The following is an 18,982-nucleotide window of genomic DNA, read 5'->3' on the forward strand; positions in this document are numbered from 1 at the left end:
TGGTGTATACAGACAGAAGTTACTGAGGGTACTCCTTTTTGGAGTGTCTTCATCTGAATCCTCATGCAATGAGAGTTCAGATTGTTGCAGGATTGGGCCCTTTTAAAGCACTCTGCAGCTGTGCACTTGTGTTTGGTCACAACTGTAGAGTGCTTTCAGGAGCCACATCAGGCGAAAATTTGTCACTTTTATTTGTGCCTTCTGGGATCTGCACTTCATGCAGCATGGGTCCCAGACTGACTGGAGCAGATGCTGGATCCAGTATGCTGGCGGGGAGAGGCAAGGAAGGGATCCATGTGCCTCATCCAGCCTGTGAACTGGTCCCATGCTGCAAGATGAGTTTGACACCACTGCACCAAGACCATTGACTAGCCACTAAGCTTTGCTACTTTGTGGACTGTACCACCACATATAAATAGTTTACATTTTTTGTTTTTTAGGCATGTTAGAGCTTGTATTGTTCTTGAACTTTGTATCCTTTCAGCGCACTTTATTAAATGTGAAGAATGAGGAATTGGACACATTACTCCAATAATGTCTTCAGTAAGACGATATGGAAATGTAATATCATTTTCCTGCTCCCAAGGATCCCATTAACCTGTTTGGATACAGCATCATACATTGTTCAGTAGGCTATTTGTTGTGACCTTTGTGTCCATTTCAGTGTCTCTGCATTTCAGTTCATCTTATGAATGTAACCTATGAGCTGTTTCAAAACCAGTACAATGCTTTGACCAGAGTGCCTAGTCCATTTTCAGGGCTTTGGTAAGTTCTATGTCTTTTTAAGATGAGAAACTAAATAGATCAGGGATGGGGAATTATTTTGGGCCTCTTACCCAGTTTTGGCAGGCTGTCGAAGGCCGCATGGGTAACTCCACCCCTTGGCAGGTGCCCCGCCCCTTGACAGGTGCCCTTCCCCCTGGTCACCATCTTGGGACCAATGTCCCAATACATTGCGACATTGGTCCCATGTCCCAGGGCCAGCACTGGTGGGGCCCAAAGCAGGGCACAGGCTGGCAGGGGTCTGTGGAGCTGGGTTGGGCTGCACCAGCAGGGAGAGGGGGGAGCTGGCCCAGTTCCATAGAGCCCCGTGCTTCTTCCACCCTGCTCTGGGCCCCACCGGCACTGGCCCTGGGACACCGGTGCAGGCCTGGGCTCCCGCTGGCTCCCTGCCCACTCACTCCCAGTGCCCCCCAGCCCCGGCTCACTCCCAGTGCCCCCCAGGTTCAGGTGGGTGGCAACACACAGCCCTGACCCCCTGCTCACCAGCAGGGAAGAAGGTGGTGCTGAGCGTGGGGGGAAAAGTGGCCCCTCATCTGCTCCATGGCTGGTGCTCGCTGCTGCAGGTGCTCGCAGCTGATGCGGGGCTGTCCTGAGCAGGCACAGGCAGCCCCACGCGGACTGCGAGTGGCTGCAGCATGCGGTGCCAGCCACAGGGCGAGTGAGGGGCTGCTTTTCCCTGTACTCATCTTGTACTATGCTGCTCCATACCAACACACCTCTCAGCCTTACCCCTGCCAGCCCCACTTACCCCATCTCAGCATGCAGCATCTACCTCCTCCTGGCCCTGTAGCTCCTTCCCAGCCACAGTGCCCCTGTCCTTATCCCACCTGGTACTTCAGACTATCTGGGCTGCACAGCCCTGCCTAGCTGCAAGGCAAGTAGCCATTACATGCAGGCAATGCCTAACATGATGCAGTGGCAGTATATGGCTGGTGGGAAGGGGGTATGGTGGCTCCTGTGGGCCACAGAGCCCTTATGGAGAGCTTGTTGCAGGGCACTCAGTGCCCTTCTGCTTAGACACAAGGTAGCACTCCTGCTCTATCTGTTCATCAACAGTTGCATCCAGCAGTTTCTTGGGTTAGGGATTTGGGGACAGCTATTTTTTTTTCAATAGACATGCATTTTTAGTCTTTATTAAATAAGCGTCCACAAGTTTACAGACAATTGGCAAGCCCCTCCTCTTTGGCCCGCTGTGTGCCACAAACAGAGGCTGCCCATGCCACTTTTGGCATATGTGCCATAGATTGGCAACTCCTAGCTTAGCTTCTATTCAGTTCTTGTCATGCTGTCCTTTGGGCAGTAACTTCTACTGTTTTAGTTATCACTACATGAAGGAGCATTTAATTGTTTTTTCATTTAGCTTGAATAAAGGGGGCTTAATGTATACAACCCTTGCTTTTAACCAGGTTTTCAATTGAGGTTTGGATCAAAGACATGATTGATGGCAGTCATTAACATCCTTCAGCATAACAATGCCTTAAACAGTAGAAGCGAATATAATGTGTATAAAGAATATCATTAAAAGATTAACATTTTGAATTTGTTCACATTTTTAGAGCTTTCGTATGGAATATTTTAAAATTCTTTATTCAGTATTTTATGAACTTTTTTGAAAAAAAAAGTTTCCCCCATTTCACTGACTACAATAAACTTAATGAGTTTTATTTCTTGAGCTTTATTTTTTCTTTTTCTATTTCACTCTTCTTCTCTCCCTTTTTCTACTCTAACCTTTTTTGAAATGTTTCCAATTTTTCTGAACATCATGATTTCTAAAGTTAGCTGAGAGCAGGCTTCTGCAAATATAATCAGTACACCAAGTCCACTTGGTGAAGTTGAGCGGAAGATTGTTCTCAACTCTGGACCTTCTTGCCTCTTGAGGCACACCAGAGATCAAGCCTGGATATCATCTGGAAGTATTGTAAAGACTAACTCAAGCAGAAGCTTGGACATCATCTGGAAGTATTTGGGTAGGCATTTAGTGAGCAAAGCTAGGCTGGGGTATTATTGAGGGGTTTTTATTTTATTTTAATTCTCTACTTGCTTTTTAAAATTGTTTTGTTCACTATTGTTAATAAGTTATGTGGTCACTTTTTAAGTCACCCTGGGCCTTTGTTGGGAAGGGTGGCACATAAATCAAATAAATACATAAATTGGAGAGTAGCAAAAGGAAAATGAAATTTATAAAATCTGTCCCTAACTTTTTCATAACATCCTCAAGTTTAGAAAAGTTAAAGGGAAGCAGTTTTACATTTTTCCCTTTTAAAAAAAATCTTTTTTTATCATTCTGTAAAGCTGAAAAAGTTTGAAAATGTAAAGAGTGGCAAACAAAACAGCAAACAAAAATCCCCAGAAAAGCCTGTGACATAAAAGAGTAAGGAAAAACGAGGGAGAAAGGACCAAAACAGTTATTTATTTTTTAATTTAAAATTTTTTAGATGAATAAACACCTGGGAAATTAAATAGAAAAGCTTTTATTGAAAGCTATTTCATACCCCAGAGTTGGTTTTGGGTTTGTTTGGGTTTTTTAATGCTTTAATTTTGAAGCTTGACCTGTGTTAACCTGTAGACGTTGCATATAAAATACCATTTCTTATATGAGCTGTGGTTTAATGGTTGTTAGAACCCAAGCTGTATAGGAATCTGTACGTATCCTACTGGATGTCATATTATTTTCAAAATCAATATTTTAATGCAGAACTGCCAAAAGCCACATGTTTGGATTCTTATCATTAGGCCATACATGACCACTGGGTCCTGGAAAAATAAACTGCACAACTGTGCTTTATTTGTATTTGCCCAATATTGGAAAATATCCTTATATAACTGGCCCACAACAGACCCTTTGTCTTAGCTTTTTCCTTAAGGAGAAATCTTTGTCCTTCTGTTATCTGTGTTTTACACTATTGGGGGTAGATAGCAGAGACTTCTGGCTCCACTTATACCTTGCCTTCTAATTCTTTCTCCCTCTTTTCCTTTCTCTCTCCCTCTCTGTTTCCCCTGCCACCTTGTCTTTTCTCACTTCAATTTCCCCAGCCTTCTTTGGGCTATTTCCATGTCAAGGTTTTCCCAGTTCTCTGATTCCTTTGACATTGTGCCTTCTTGTTATTTCTCTGACAGTCCGTCCTTTCTTCCTTCTTCCCTACCTGGAGATTCCATTTAGGGGCGCCTACACAAGATGCTAACTGCAGTAGCTGAATAAGGCTATGCAGTAGCTTGTGACAGCACAGACGGTGCTAATACACTACTGCATAGTATTATTAGGCTACTCCGCAGTAATGTCACTTAAAAGACGTTTGCTGGTGCTGCTGCGCAGTAACACTGGTTACTGCGTATTTATTTAGTACTTGCTTATACAAGTATTAAAGAAATTTGCAGTAATTACTGCACAGTAGTGTCTCATGTAGACATGCCGCTTGTCTCCTCTGTGCTGCTTCTCTTTTTCTCTTGTATCCGCTTTCCTCGTCCTGCCACCTGACATGGGCTGTTGCTACTGATGAAGATTATTCTTAAACTGCTGCTTTTAGCTCTGCTGATGCTGAGAGGTACACAGTGAAGGAGCCAGCAATGAATAGTGAAAAATACTGGTAATAAGCAGCTAAGCAACCTATAGAACAACCTTAAGAGCAGGTTCAAATGCTCTGGGTCCTCAAGGCAGAGAAACAGCTAAGAGGATCAAAGACCCATGTTTAAAATTTGCGGCATTTTTCAAATAAATGTGGACTGACTTTTGGAAATATACTTCCCGTGGAGCATGCTTGTAGTGGATGTCTCTGCATGTGGCAAAGCACTGCTTTAAAGGGCCAATTTATACCACTGTATATGACAACTGTAAAAATAGCAACACTTTACATTTATATATTTCTTACAAAGGTGGATAACAGCAGTTCTGAAGCACAAAGGCTTCAGTTCAGGAGGTGATCCCTATTCAGCAAAAGACTTAAGCACATACTTATTTTTTTTAGTAATTGTTTAAATTGTTTAAACCCCATTCATTTCAAGTACAGCAGGAGCTTAAAGCCTTTGCTGGACAAGGGAATAAGCTCACATGTTTTACTGGGGCCAAAGAAAGTAAGAAAAAAAATCCAGTGAACACAAATTGAAGCTAGAACCTACACCTTGACATGTCATTGTAGATTTCATTATCCTTTAAAATAATATTTTCTCTCACCTCAATCAGTCCTGCTTTCAGACTTTGCACAAACAAGGTTGGATATAGAAAATATTTATGAACTCCATTTATCTATGAATTTTATTTTATTAGACTACACAGACCAATTTCTAAACGTATACCTTACTATGTAGAGGGAACCATTTAAAATCAGATTTAGTTCTCTGCTTTGTGAAGTTACTTACAGAAGATGAAAAATAATGTGAATAGTGATTGCTTTACTGACTAATGTCTCACCACAGGATAAAGTTATGAGAAGCTATCATCACTGTGTAAACAATTACATTAGTTCTTGCATACTAAATACTAGTGGGATTCTGTTGCTACAGCTACAGAAAATCTGATGACATCTCAAAAAGAATGCAGTAACTATGCTGTATTCTGTTGGGCTTTAGTAACATTTGCTGCTTTATGAGTAAAATACTAGCAATATGGCAAATCCTATATTATCACAGATAAATGAGTTGCACATAGAATATTTTAATGAGATATACGTGCATCTTGGTGGGACAGAATTTAAATAAACTTTGTTCCCTTTGTTTTTAAGAAGGAACTAAGAGGATTTTTGCTGAAATTGTTTCCTCATTTTTATTTGTGCTGTTCTGAAGGAAGCATTTTAAATATTGTATATACATAATACAGGTGGCATTCTGTTCTTTTGTAGTTGTCTAACTCCCAAAAATGTCATTTATGCCTAGATTAGAAATTCTGTTCCTAGGCTCATAACCCTGCACCTATAGATGACTACTTAAGCCCCTACATTTTGGCACGAGCGAGACAGAGCTCTCATCTTTCTCCCCTAATGGTTTAGTAACTACAGTACTTGCTTGGAAAGCTGGAGGACCTGGACTCCCTTTACTTAAAGCAGGTTTAAACCTCGGGCTCTTTGAATTGCTAACATGACACTTTAACCACCACATGATAGATCAACCATTATCTGGGCCCTTCTCCTGCATTCCTGAAGTTGGTCCCCTGGGAAGCCCTGAAAAGGAGATACATGGGGCCAGCCAGAAGAGAGCAAGCCAAAGGGTGTGTGGTTTAGTGAGGTGCTTACTGGCTTGTGGGGGAAGGAGGAGTTCCTGGGTTCCAGCTGGGACCCTTGTTTCCAGTATACTACCCTCTTTCCCTTTGTTACCAAAGACTATATTAGTGCCTTATCTTTAAAAGGAGTAAACAATAGCTGACTTGTGGTTAGAGTGCTGTGCTGGGAGGTCAGATGCACAGAGTCAAAACCTCCTTCTGACTGAGGGGGTCCTAGAACCTGTAATGATTACCAGGTTCAGTAAAACAGAGGTTTACCTGAATGAGAAGTGCTAACCAGTAAACTTTAATTATGGTGCAGCAGACAACCTCTGCAGATCCTTCTTCTCTAATTAACTAACTACTTACCTCAGGGAACATCTCTCAATTACTAACTTTCTCAGTCTCATGTTAGGAAGCATCTCTAACTTAACTTCTGTCGCTACAGAACCCATGGCTTCTAGCTTCCTAGGGGAATGCCCTAGCCACTGAGCTGTGGGAGAGAAAAGATGGATATACACATAGTACTTTTCTGTTCGAAATGTAAGTCTGACAATCATGATTTTTTTGCCAACTCCATTTACAGGCATCTAAGACTGCTACTTTTCATCAAGAAGTGTGTGTACTAGCTCTGGCTGCCACCGCACATGCTCGGTCTGTATGACTGCAGTGGCACATAGTTGTCAGTGTGTGCAGGGCTATGTGCTCAGTGATAGAATTCTAAACTGTGCATATATGCATTTTTGGTGCTTAGATTATCAAAAATGCCATGTATGTGACCAAATTGGGACACTTAGATAACCAGGAAGGAAAGAGAATGCCATCCCTGGTGTGATCTGGGAAACACTGGGTGTGTCTACATGTGTATTTATGCTGGCTTAAAGTTACTGCGCAGTAAGTGGGACTAGGCCAGCCTCTGCATGTGCAGGCGTTAAGGTGTTAAAGCACATTAACACTGTTTGTGGACTGACTTGGGACTAAAGTTAGTGCCAAGTCAGTCCACATACACAGCTTTACTGCACAGTAAGGCGTCTACACATACACTACTGAGCAGTGACTAATTGGGCGTAAATTTGATACTTTCATGATGTAAGTCACCATATTTACTGCACAGTATAGGCATACACCTGTAGATAAGCAGTAATTTCAGTTACTGTGCAGTAAATGTGCATGTGTAGATGCACCACTGGGTTTACTTCTACTGCCTCCCTGGATCAAGATGTCAGAAATGTAGACAGACAGGAAGTCAGGTTTGTGGGGAGGAGTAATAATGATCTCGTCTCTTCTTTGCTTTCTCTGTCTCTCTTTTGGGCACATTCTTCAATGGGGCTTATTCTTCCAGGAATAAGTAGTCCCAATGTTCCAAACAGCTGCTTTGGGATTGTTTTTGTGATTTCATTCTTTACTGCTCATATAATTTTAACCATGTAAATGGTTTCTAATGTTGTTGGTGTAGCATAGTTGTCAATGGTTTCTGTGTTAAATTATTTCAGTTAGATATGGTACAAATCAAGGAGTAGTGCAGGGGTGGGCAAAATACGGCCCGCGGGCTCGATATGGCCGGCTAGGCCATTCTATCTGGCCCGTGGGGCCCCTAAAAAATTTTTAGAAAATTAATACGTATTTATCTGTCCTTGGTTCCTGTCAAAGAACCAAGCAACAACAGGGCCCACCTGGCCCTGCCCCCCCAGCTGGAAGCCCCAGCAGGGGCTTCTGGCCTGGGACCATGTGGTTCCTTGTGGTTGCACCAGTGCAGGGAAACTCAGGTAAGGGGTGGTGGGGGAAGGGTGGGGGAGGACTGCAGGCAGGGAATGAGCTGGTGCTGAGCGCAGGGGGGAAAAGTGGCCTCTCTCTGGCCCCATGGCCGGTGCTCCTTGCTGCAGCCACTTGCAGCCTGCACAAGGCTGTCCTGAGCAGGCATAAGCAGCCCCATGCAGGGTACAAGTTGCTGCAGTGGGGGGCACCAGCCATGGGGTGGGGGAAGGGCCGCTTTTCCCCATGCTCAGCATCAGCTTGTAACCCTCCCCTGCTGCCAGCCTAGGCTCTATGCCAGCTCCAGGCTCACCTGTTGGGGCTGTATCGTGGCGGGAGCAGCTGCAGCCCCACTGCTCGCTGTGCCAGGCCATATTTGCTGCTGCTGCCTGCCTGGAGCTCACACACTGGGCAGCACAGAGGCAGCGGTGGCAGCCACACTGAGCCTACTGTGGTGAGCTCCGGACAGGAAGCCCCAGCAAACACTGCCCAGCACAACAAGCGCGGGGGCCACAGGTGCTCCCGCCATGGCGCAGCCCTGATGGGCAAGCCCGGAGCTGGCACAGGGCCCAGGCTGGCAGCAGGGACAGGGTACAAGCTGGTGCTGAGCATGGGGAAAAGTGGGCCCTCCCCTGCCTGCGTGGGGCTGCCTGTCTCTGCACAGGACAGCCCTGCATAGTCTGCAAGTGGCTGCAGCAGGGAGCACCAGCCACAGGGTGGGGGAAGGGCTGCTTTTCCCCCATGCTCAACACCAGCTTGTTCCCTGCTGACGAGCGCAGGGTCAGGGCTGCGTGTTGCCCCCCGCCTGTACTGTGGGGCTGAAGGGGGCACTGGGAGTGAGCAAGTGTGGGAGCAGGAACACGGGGCCCACACCATTGTCCTGGGGCCAGCACTAGTGGGGCTGAGCAGGGCAGCAGGGGTACAGGGTCTGAGCCAGCAGGGGCTCTATGGAGCTGAGCCAGCTCCCCCAGCTCCCTGCTGGTGCAGCCCAGCCCAGCTCCACAGACCTCTGCTAGCCTGTGCCATGCTCTGGGACCCACTGGCACTGGCCCTAGGACATTGGTTCCAAGATGGCAACCAGGGGGTGGGCCACCTGCCAAGGGGTGGGGCTACCCATGCGGCCCTCGACAGTTTGCCAAAACTGGGCAAGCGGCCCTTCGCCTGAAATAATTGCCCACCCCTGGACTAGTGTATATCATCATCGTCATTGCCAAGCATTTTTTCTGCCTCCATAATATTCTTTCTTTTCACTACTTCTACCAGCAAGTGTTGTAAAAAAACAAAACCAACCAGGCACTATTCTAGAATTCTTATTATTGGCTCTCACATTGATTCATTAATTTGATTATTTGTATCCCTAGCTGTGCCATTAGTTCAATCCTGAGATTAAAATCAGATTCTCTTTCTGTAAATAGAGCCTTGAAATAATGACTGAGTTCATGCTTCTCAGGCCATATATTTGCCCTTGTGCAGTTTCTTCATGTCTCTTAAATTCCATGTGCTTTTGGGAAATTCCTGAGATATTAAGAAATAGGACTAGCGTGGGGAATCCTGCATTGTTCCTTTCATAGTTCTAAGGAGCATGCTATGATGTGTCTAGAGAGGATGACTGAAATGTTACTGTATGCTAATGACCCTCAGTCAGTGGAATGAACCATTGAGGGTCTGTAGCAAGATGGGCCCTGGGGCTCCCATGGTGTCTCCTAGAGCCATCCTAATCCTGTCTGCACTCCTGGTCCTCTATATAACCCCCCCGTTCACCTTTCTTGCCAACGCTTTGATGTTCCTTGATATTCATTGAGAGGCTGTCCTTAAGTCCTGGAGTGCCTTCACTGGTGCTTTGCCTAACCTGACTCATCTAGCATGATCGCTGGGCCCTCTGCTTGGTAGCTAAAACCATGCAGTTCTCCATGGTGTCTCTTGCACCCTGGCTGACCTACTGGTGCTCTGCTGGCACTGTAAGCCAGTAGTCACCACCTATAGGCTGAAGGACCCTTATTTAAGCCTTGGGGCTTTTAATAGTGGCCTCCTGCCATCATTGTAGCCATGTTTGTGCTTTGCAGGTGTCACTTGATCACCATGTGCCTTTCTGTATAGGCTTTCTTAGCCTTAGCCTACAGGCTACTCTGGCTGTTGACTGCTGGCCTAGGCCCACTGTCTCTGGCCTGGATCTTTCGTCTTAGCCTCTGGTCAACTCCTGGTCCCCTCTGGGCTCAGGCTTTGGCCTTTTTGGCCTCTGGCCACCTGTGCCACCTCTGTCCCACTCTGGACTCAGGTCTCAGCCTGCCTCCATTGCCCCCTCTGTGCTCAGGCTCTAGATTTCTTGGACTCTACCAGCCTGTACTTTGCGCCCCTGCCCCTGGCAGGGCTCAAAACCAACATGCCCCTCAGGTGGCCCGTTGCCTCCTTTCCTCCCACATCAGTCACACCAAGTCTGCTGGTATAAATTAAACAAAATCCAAGCAACTACTTTAATTCGAAGTCCCCCTTTTGGGGTTTTCCTACCACTGCCAGGCCACCTTCCCACTGGCTTTCTCTGCCCTTGGAGTACTGCCCTGGCCTGCAGCTCCCACTCCCCACCAATCTGAGCTGGCAGAAGCTCTTCTCTCATCAGGGTTCCTGGTTGCACTACCCCTCTGCCTCAGGACCCAGTTATATCCCCTTCCTGTCAGGTATTTGCCTGACTGACTGCAGTTGTGTCCCTTCACCTTAGTGGGCAGCTTAGTACCTAGGTTTCAGCTGGAGCCTTTGCTGCCTTCTGTTCTGCAGCTAGCCCCTATTTAACTGCCTAGGGAGTCTTTCTGCTGCAGGAGCCCTTGCTCCCTGTTACAGGGTCATTATACCAGGCTCCGGCACAATTTCCTGTATTCATTCTGCATTGGAATGAAGAAAATTGCCAAAACCTCAACATTTTTGCAGAACAAACATTTTTATTTTTGAGCCAGCCCGAAAGCTTTTTGTGATGTTACCTACTGGGCATGTCTACATGAGATGCTATGTCGCTGTAGCAACACACAGCAAAGAAGCATCAGCGGGCACAAACTGTGACCCTGCAGCTATGTTGCCTACAGGAACATGTTGGTATTACTAGAATTGCTACTAAAGCTAAATATATCCTTTTTCTGTGGACACTAACTTATAAATATTAATAGCAAAGTAAGTTATTTAGACCAGTATAGTGTCATGCCTTCCCTTCATGATCAGGGAAGTGAATTGGCAAGAACACAGAATTCTTAGTTATCAAGCAAGAGAAATAGGCACCAACCCTCTCCCACCCAACCTAAATAGCAGAGACACTAGAAAATATTGCCCTTGTTCCAAGTTTGAGTGGTCCCCTAAAAGTTTGATATCTGAATCATTGCATGCTTGGGTTGAGTATACAGAAAATTACTAATACTAAATATTATGCTAATTATTTTGAATAGTCCCAGTCCACAGACACAGCAAAGCAGATTTCACAAGAAAAAAAAGAGCTTGGACATGTAGTGATGTATACATTTGTTAAATTTCTACCTCAGTGGAAAAAAATATCTGTTCCTCTATATCTACATAAAACTAAAGATAATGCCAATGGCATGTCTTTTAATTTGTGCAGTTTTGAGACTAGGGAGTAAAAAGGTTTTGTTCCCCCCCCCCCGAAACCTGAGCAGGACTAATTAAATTAGAACTGGGTCAATTTTCTTTCAGCAAATAGCCTGCTGAAAAAATCATTTTCAGTCACCCAAAACCTAGTGAATTTTAGCTGAAGTTGCCATTTGAGGAGGGTGGGGGGAGAAGTTAGCTTTTAAAGCCTACAAGCGGAGTTTTATAAACACGTTTTACCCTGTAGCTTAGTGGTTAGAGCAGTCACCTAGAATGTCAAAGACCAAGATTCAGTTTCTGCTCAGTCAGCATCTCATGTAGACATGGCCACTGTTCCTCTTTGTATACATAATTATACACTTCCTGGCACAGTGACTGTATCCCATTTGTTCCATCTCACAGGACAGGATCCCAACTACCAGGTGAGGCAGTCATTTTTTTTAAATCTTGCTCTGTCACTGTTGAAGCATTTTTGTAGGGTGAAAGATTAAAAATACCCAGTGGCTGTACACTGACTAACCAGATGGTGAGGACACTTTCTTGTGAGGTAAGAGAGCCAAGCTCAGGGGTACTTTCATCCAGGGGAGGGATCTGAACACAAGTTTTGTCTTTCAGGAGTGTGTCCTAACCTTTGCTCAGTGAGGCATCCTGGAGTGGGTTTCCATGTTCTTGTTGAAGCTGTTGATTATAAAAACAATTAAAATCATAGAGCTAAAATATAGCTTCCTGGTCTGGGGCTGAGGGCACTCATTTGGTAGAGAGAGAGCCTGGTAAGCTTAGATTTGTTACTAGCACCAGGTCACTATTACTTCAGGCTGTTTGCATCAGTTTATATTTAATTCATTTTTTCAAGGTAATCTCTACGGCTATTGGGATAGAAACATAATATTTTTAATAAAAATCTGAGAAAGGAAGGGTAATTTTGATCTTCCTAAAAATCAGAAGCAACCCCCCATTTGGAGAGCCTCTATTATAGCATGATTTTTTTTTATTATTGCTATTAGAGCCTTTTACTTTGGACTATATTTTATTGGCTTATTGGATCTCTTTATGGGCATATTCCATTTCCTTTTGGTGCTCCTGTTTTTATAAGGCCGTATTTCATGTAATGTTGCCAGCTTGCAGCTAGGGTTGTCTCTGATAGTGAAAAATAACACCTATATAGCGAATGAGGAAGATGTACTAGTATTGTTCATTAATATACCTACTGTAACTCCTTTGGTACTACAGATGCGTATAACATATAGTGATGTTACTGGGTAAAGTACATAATTTAAAAGTAGATAGATAAAATGTCACTTGTATGATTCTAAATATTTCCTTTCTAAATATTTTTCTTAAAACTGGCTCTGAACAATGCAACATCAAACAACCTGGAGTCTGTTTATATATAGCTAAAATATCATACCTATCAATTTAGTGCTATGGTTCATACACACTGACTGTGTTTGTTTATTCTGTTTCAGACAGTACGCCATGGTTTTCCTTATCTGCCCACTGCCTTAGCATTTGACCCAGTTCAGAAAATTCTGGCTATTGGGACAAGGACAGGAGCCATACGGATGTATCCTTTCTTATTCAAAAAGTTTTTTACAGTTTCTCACACCTATGCTGCAGTGATATACATCAACTGAGGTAAGATGGTATTTTAAAATATTACATACTCGTATGTTTGATTTTTACTGTTTGGATGGGAAGTATCTGAAGAAGTTGTGAATTGTTTTATTATGACATTAATACTGGCCTGGCATTTCAGATATGAATTTTTGACTTATGAGCAACCCTGGCTCATATAAAGGTAAATTATTTTTTCTCATCTGTATGTGAAGGTGGAGGGAGTAAAAAACAAATGAATTAACTTCTAAATAAAAGTGCATATGGAGGGATTTATTTTGGATATTTTCATTCTTTATGAATCTCTTTTAGATTGAGCATCAGATTTTCCTTTAAATCTTGCTCATTATACCTTAATACGCCTAAGTCTTCAATTAACATTCTTGAATCTAGACCCCTTGGGACTCATTTTCACAGGAGAGTAGAACAGCCAGAGAACAATAATCAAAAACTAAGCAACAAACAAATGAAAACATTTAAAAAGAGAGAAAGAAGGAGAAAACTGGAGATTTGTTTTTACTATAACTTTAAGCCTGAAAAGTGTTCAGATATCAAGTTTATGAGTGTGGGTATGAATGCCGTACTAGCAGTAGATGGGCAAAAATTAGTCAACATATTTACACAGCCTAAATTAAGCATAAACTAAATGATAAATAATGTTTTGAAATTTGAGAATCTAAGAAGTACCTTTCAAAATGCTAAAGATATTCTTATTTATAAGTTTCAGAATTTTTCAGGGCTCAGATATATCCCCAGTTTTTTGGTTTGTGCATCAGCTGTAACTTGTAGCTTACAATAATAAAAGTAAGAACAACAGTACCCTGACCTTTAAACATTAACATATTAGTTTAACTCAAATCCAAGAGGATTGCATTTTTTATTTTATTTTATTTTTTTAACCTCTTCTAACACCTTGAGCACATTATATGCTGAAATAAATCTGAGGTTTAAAATAAAAAGGCCAGACTTTACACAGTAGCTGTCTAATATGTACGGGTTCTTTTGTTGCCCCCACTTCAATAGGATTTATTATGGGAGTCTTTACATGTGCTCCAGGGTTGGAGGGGGTGGCTCTAATTAAAGCACCTGCACCATCACATGTATTCAGTGTCCTGTGCTTCAAAATGTTGGTGACTAAAGCTCATTTTCCTAAATGGTAAGAGGGAAACTAAGTGAAACCTGTTTACTTGAATAATCAGTCAGTGTGTTATGTAATATGTCTATTAGTAGAGACTTTTTGGGTTGCAAGCAGTCAATTTTTTTCATGGTTATTAACGGGGCAGTTTTGTCACTGATGCACCCAGGGGAATTCTATTTTCAGATACTTATGGATATCTAGCCAATTGTGTGGACAAGTAAGGCAGGGCAAAGGGGAAGGGAGGACAACCAAGGCTTTCCATCTTCTCCCTGAAGTAGCTGAGCATGAAGGGTACTCACCTGGCAGGCCACAGAAGACCTGGGTTCTAGGCCTCTCTCATGCAGGAGAGTGTTTGCACCTGGGTCTCTTTCACTTCCTAGCTCAGCTCTTTGGTCACCATGTTATAGGTCAGCCTTTTTTCTGGGGGGCTTCTTTTGAAGCTGTCTCTCTGGGCAGTCACCAGAGCGGACTACGTGGGAGATAACTGGGGCTAGGAGGAAGGGAGCAAACCAGGGGTGTGTAGCTCAGTGAAATGGTTGCTAGCCTAGAAGGGAGAAAGATCCTGGCTTGGACCTTTGCTCCCAGTTGCTCCCTTCCACCCAGGGCTGTCTTCTCCCTATTTTTCCGATGATTGTAATAATGGCTCAGCTTCCAAAGGAGTGCCAGAGGCAAAACTAAAAAATGGCTGATCTGTGGTGTGGTGGTTAGTGTTGTGCTAAAAAGTGAGAGGGGCCTAAAACTCAGGACTTTTGGCTTCCCAGGTGAGAGCTGTAGCCAAAAGAGGGACCCACACACTCCTTTTATGTTTCTTACTCTAAGTCTGATAGCCATGGCTTTTGGCTGATTCCAGTGTCAGGCAGTTGAGGCTGCTGTATGTCCACAAAGGGCAGACGTTGGCTGCTACAGTGCATGCTCAGGCTGAATGACTATGTAGTCATGCATAGTTGTCCACACATGCAGTGCTACATGTCCAGGGATAGAATTCTCTTGGGAGAATAAGTGCCAAAGCTGGCCTGCAGATATCTAAAAATGGCCACTTAAATGACCAGGAAAGAAGAGAATGTCAGTCTTTGATTCCTCGCATCTTACGGTGAATACATGTTATCGAAGTCTTCCACAAGGGCAAAAAGCCAGTTACACAACAAACTCTGGGTTGGTTATTCTTCTCTTAGTCGCATATTATTTCCCTGAATGAAGTAGATGGACTATATCCCATTCACCATATACATTTCTGGCATGGAAAATTCCTTCCAGGCTGGTATCTTTGACAGCCTACAACTCAGATGATCTTATTGTATTTTTCTGTGGGGAATGCCTATGGGAAGACATTAGAGCTTCAGCTGTGGAAATGTCTTTCATATTGTTCCCACAGAGGGGAGGGTTTAGGGATTTTATAGATGATGCAAGAGTTGTAGGAAAGGGACCCTCCAGTTCCACCAAAGGCTGACTGTCAGATAAATGTAGGTGCAGAGCCAGAGTTAACTTAATGCTCCTTGAAAAAGCATTAAGTGTGGATATGCTTTGTCACAGGTATGGAAATCTTCGTGAAGAACAGCTCTTCTCCTAACCTTACATAAAGATACAGATAACCTGTGGAGTCACTTTTGAGAGGGTCAGAGGAAGGAGGGGAGGCAGTGCTTTTGAGGAGGCCCTTCCTTCCAGACCTCCCCAGGTAAATCAAATCTGCCAGCTCAGAGACCCCACCATTCACAAAAAAACTTAAATGACAGTTCCAGTATCTCAATCAGTCAAAAGCATCACCTAGGTTTCTCTTTCTATATTAACTAGAGACACAGATTAATTAGCCATTGCTCATTTAGTATTTGTGCATAGCATGCCCTCACATTCAATAGCTGGCCTAAGAAATAAAAGCAAATGAATAATTTTTTTTTTTTTTTCATTTACAAGTTGCCTGGAACATCTGAATTGTTTGAAAAGAATGGCCCCTTTGTTTGCTCATAATTTACATGTGATTAGCCGTGTAAGCAAAATTTATTGAAAACATATTTGTATCTAGGCTAAGGCCTGTTAGCCTAACGTCAACATTTTTACACCTGACTTATTGCTACCCTCCTTAAAAATGAAACTGTAAGAGAAAAACATTAAGTACATGACAAAACTGAGCATGTTTTAAGGACTCTCTACATTAGATGATATCCTGCAAAAATAGCTGGTAGTGCATGGGTAGGGAAAATCCAGCTTGGGGGCTGAATCTAGCCCACCAAATGATGCTATCTGGCCTGTAGCTGCTCTTCTGAAAGAGAACTGTATCTGGCCCATGGCTGCCCTGGCTTTTGCCTCCTCTCACCCTTCTCCCTTCCCTGTGCTGTAGACGGCTGCAGCAGCAGCAGGTCCAGTGGCCAGGCAGCCACTCCCTGGCCTGACCTACCTGCCTCACTCTCCAGCACACACTCCAGGGCAGGAGACACTGAGCTCCTGGCCAGGCTTCTTTCCAGTGAGGCTGTCTACACAGTTCCAAACCTGTGGCTGATTGCAGACCAGACAGACCAGCCCCCAGTGAGAGTCAAAGCTCAGGTAAGGTTCTCCCTGCTGGCAGGGAAGGGGATGCAGGGGGAAGAGGGCTAGTGGCTACAGGTTATTTGGAACCTGTCAGGGTGGGCTGGGGCCTATTAGGGATGCAGGTGCTGTTAATGTGGGGCAACACTGTGTTCCTGCATGCCACTTCACGTGGGTGCAGCTGGAACAGCTGACATGGCTCCTGCCCGACTTTGGCATAGGTTCTGCCCAACCCTAAGTCTCCAACATGTGGCTGGGTCAGGCAGGAGCTGTGCCAGCTGCTCCAGCTGCACCCGCTGCTCCAGCTGCACCCATGTGGCCTGAAGCAGTGCCCGGGAACACAGTATTGCACTGGCCTGCCCAGGCCTGGATAACCTGTGGCTTCTGGCCTCCTTCTCCTGCTTCCCCTCCTCTGCCCTGAGTCCCCAGCATGCAGGTGGGCTGGGCCAGTGATGTGCTGTGTTCCTGTGTGCCGCTTAAGGCCACATGGGGCACAGCTGGTGCAGCTCCTGTCTGACTCGGCCACATGCCAGGGACTTGGGGCAGGGGTGGGGTGCAGGAAGAGCTGTGGGGAGCTTCTGTGTGTGTGTGTATCTGCGTGTGCTTATGCACGTCTGTGCACGTGTGTGTCTGCGTGTGCCTGTGCGTGCACATCTCTGTGCCTGTGTGTGTATCTGTCTGTTTGCATCTTTCTACACATACCTGCATGTGTCTGCACGCATGTGTGCATGTGCATGCATACAGCCCTCAACAGCTCAATAAAACTTGTTAAGCAGCAAGTAATAATTGCTCCAGCCCAAATAATTGCCCACCCCTGTTCAATGGATCATCAAAGAGTGTTCTGAGCCTCATTAGTGCTAGAAAATGTAAAGGAGGAATTAACTCTTTAAACACAGATGCTGGTATTTTTTGATCCATCATCTTGATGAGACAGGACCATAATTGGACCATCATAAGGGAAATCCATTAAATCCATCAGTCTTTGGCTAGACTGAATGATTCATTATTTCCATTTTGGTAGTATGTAAAGGACTCAGTTTGGATAAGACCTTGATGTGCTACTTAAGATAAACGCATAAGGTAGCAGCATTCTGGTCAAACCGTTGTAGTGCCAATTTGCCTGTGACTTACAGACCACGTGATAATATAGTTGTTTTTCCTTCTGGTGAAGAACTGTTGTGTAATTCTAGTATTTTGATGGCTGATGCAAAAACCCTGATAGAAAATAAAACAAGATTCCACTGTATGTGATTTTTCTATATTAGGGATGTAATAGGACTTGGACATGGTACAGTTTTTCTGTGCATTTTCCATGGATAACATTGGAATGAAATGCAAAGTAAGAGCATGGAAGAATGAGTATTTTTCTTATGAGATTATTTTCCTTGGCGAAATCAAAGTTCTTTTTTATATAGTAGGCCATATACAATATTCTGTTGTTGGTATTTACACATCCAGGATGTTCGTACTATAGGTTTTTCTAACTGGCAATGCCCACTGGGGAAGTGTGTGAGCCCTTCCAATATTCCTGCTTCTGGATGATGGTATTGAGGGTAGAGCTGTTCCAAACACACACCAGTTTCTTTCTTCTGCCTATGACATCAGTTGGAGCATATGTTGTCCTTGAGCTTTCACATTTGTTGTTTGTAAATAGCTTGTTAATAATAAGTTGAGTGGGGTTTTTTTTAAGAGTACTTTTGTTAGCATAGTATTAAGTCTTTTCATAATACTACCCAACCTGGGATCTTTCATTTATTATATTTTTATTCATCTCCCTTCCAATTCATAGTGGGATGTGCCGATCAGAATGTCTGACCACGGATCTCTGGGCTTCTAACACTGCCTGCATTGCATAGCAATCATGCTTCTAAATGACAGCCACACAAGGCGTTTGTTCTGTCTCAGAGGGAGTTGAGCCTTTGAACACTGCAGTATTTGCCAGGTCCTTCTTGGAAAAGAACTGCATCTAGAGAATCACTCCTTAAGACCTTCCTCTTAGAACAGTACAGGTGTCTTGAATCTGAGCCTTGTTTCCTCCGTCCAAAAAACTACAAGAAATCAAAGATCCTTGAAATGCAGCCGTTTCATCTTCCCTCAGGTAACCTTCCTGACAGAAAAAAGTCTCACAAAGAGCACAGAGCTTGTAAAAACAGAAGGCATAGATTGTCTTCTACCAGTCCATATGATTGGCTTTACAAGACTAAGACTTTCAGTATTTACTTGAATCTGATGCAAACCTGAATTAAAGATGACCTCCCCTGTAATTAGAGTCTATACATGGAAAACTTATAACTTTGTTATAATTTTCCATGTATAGAATCTAATTACTGGTGTGGGAGGGTTATCTAATTAATTCCCCCGCCATTGTAGCAGGAAAGACTGTGAGGGGCAGGTGGTGTGGGGAAGCC

At 43.9% G+C, this 18,982-nt stretch overlaps 1 protein-coding gene across 5 annotated transcripts in view; it reads left to right on the forward strand.

The window, feature by feature from the left end:
- Positions 1–18,982, forward strand: part of STXBP5L (syntaxin binding protein 5L) — a 389,375-nt gene that overhangs the window by 19,544 nt on the left and 350,849 nt on the right. For all 5 annotated transcript variants that reach the window (XM_090057223.1, XM_090057239.1, XM_090057229.1 and 2 more), the window contains exon 2: positions 12,772–12,869. In XM_090057223.1, the coding sequence (XP_089913349.1) occupies positions 12,772–12,869 (98 nt within the window). The remainder of the gene's footprint in view (positions 1–12,771; positions 12,870–18,982) is intronic.

The sequence above is a fragment of the Crocodylus siamensis genome, chromosome 1, assembly GCF_052110815.1.
Source record: "Crocodylus siamensis isolate JL-2025a chromosome 1, ASM5211081v1, whole genome shotgun sequence".
In the NCBI taxonomy this organism is placed as follows: Eukaryota; Metazoa; Chordata; order Crocodylia; family Crocodylidae; genus Crocodylus; species Crocodylus siamensis.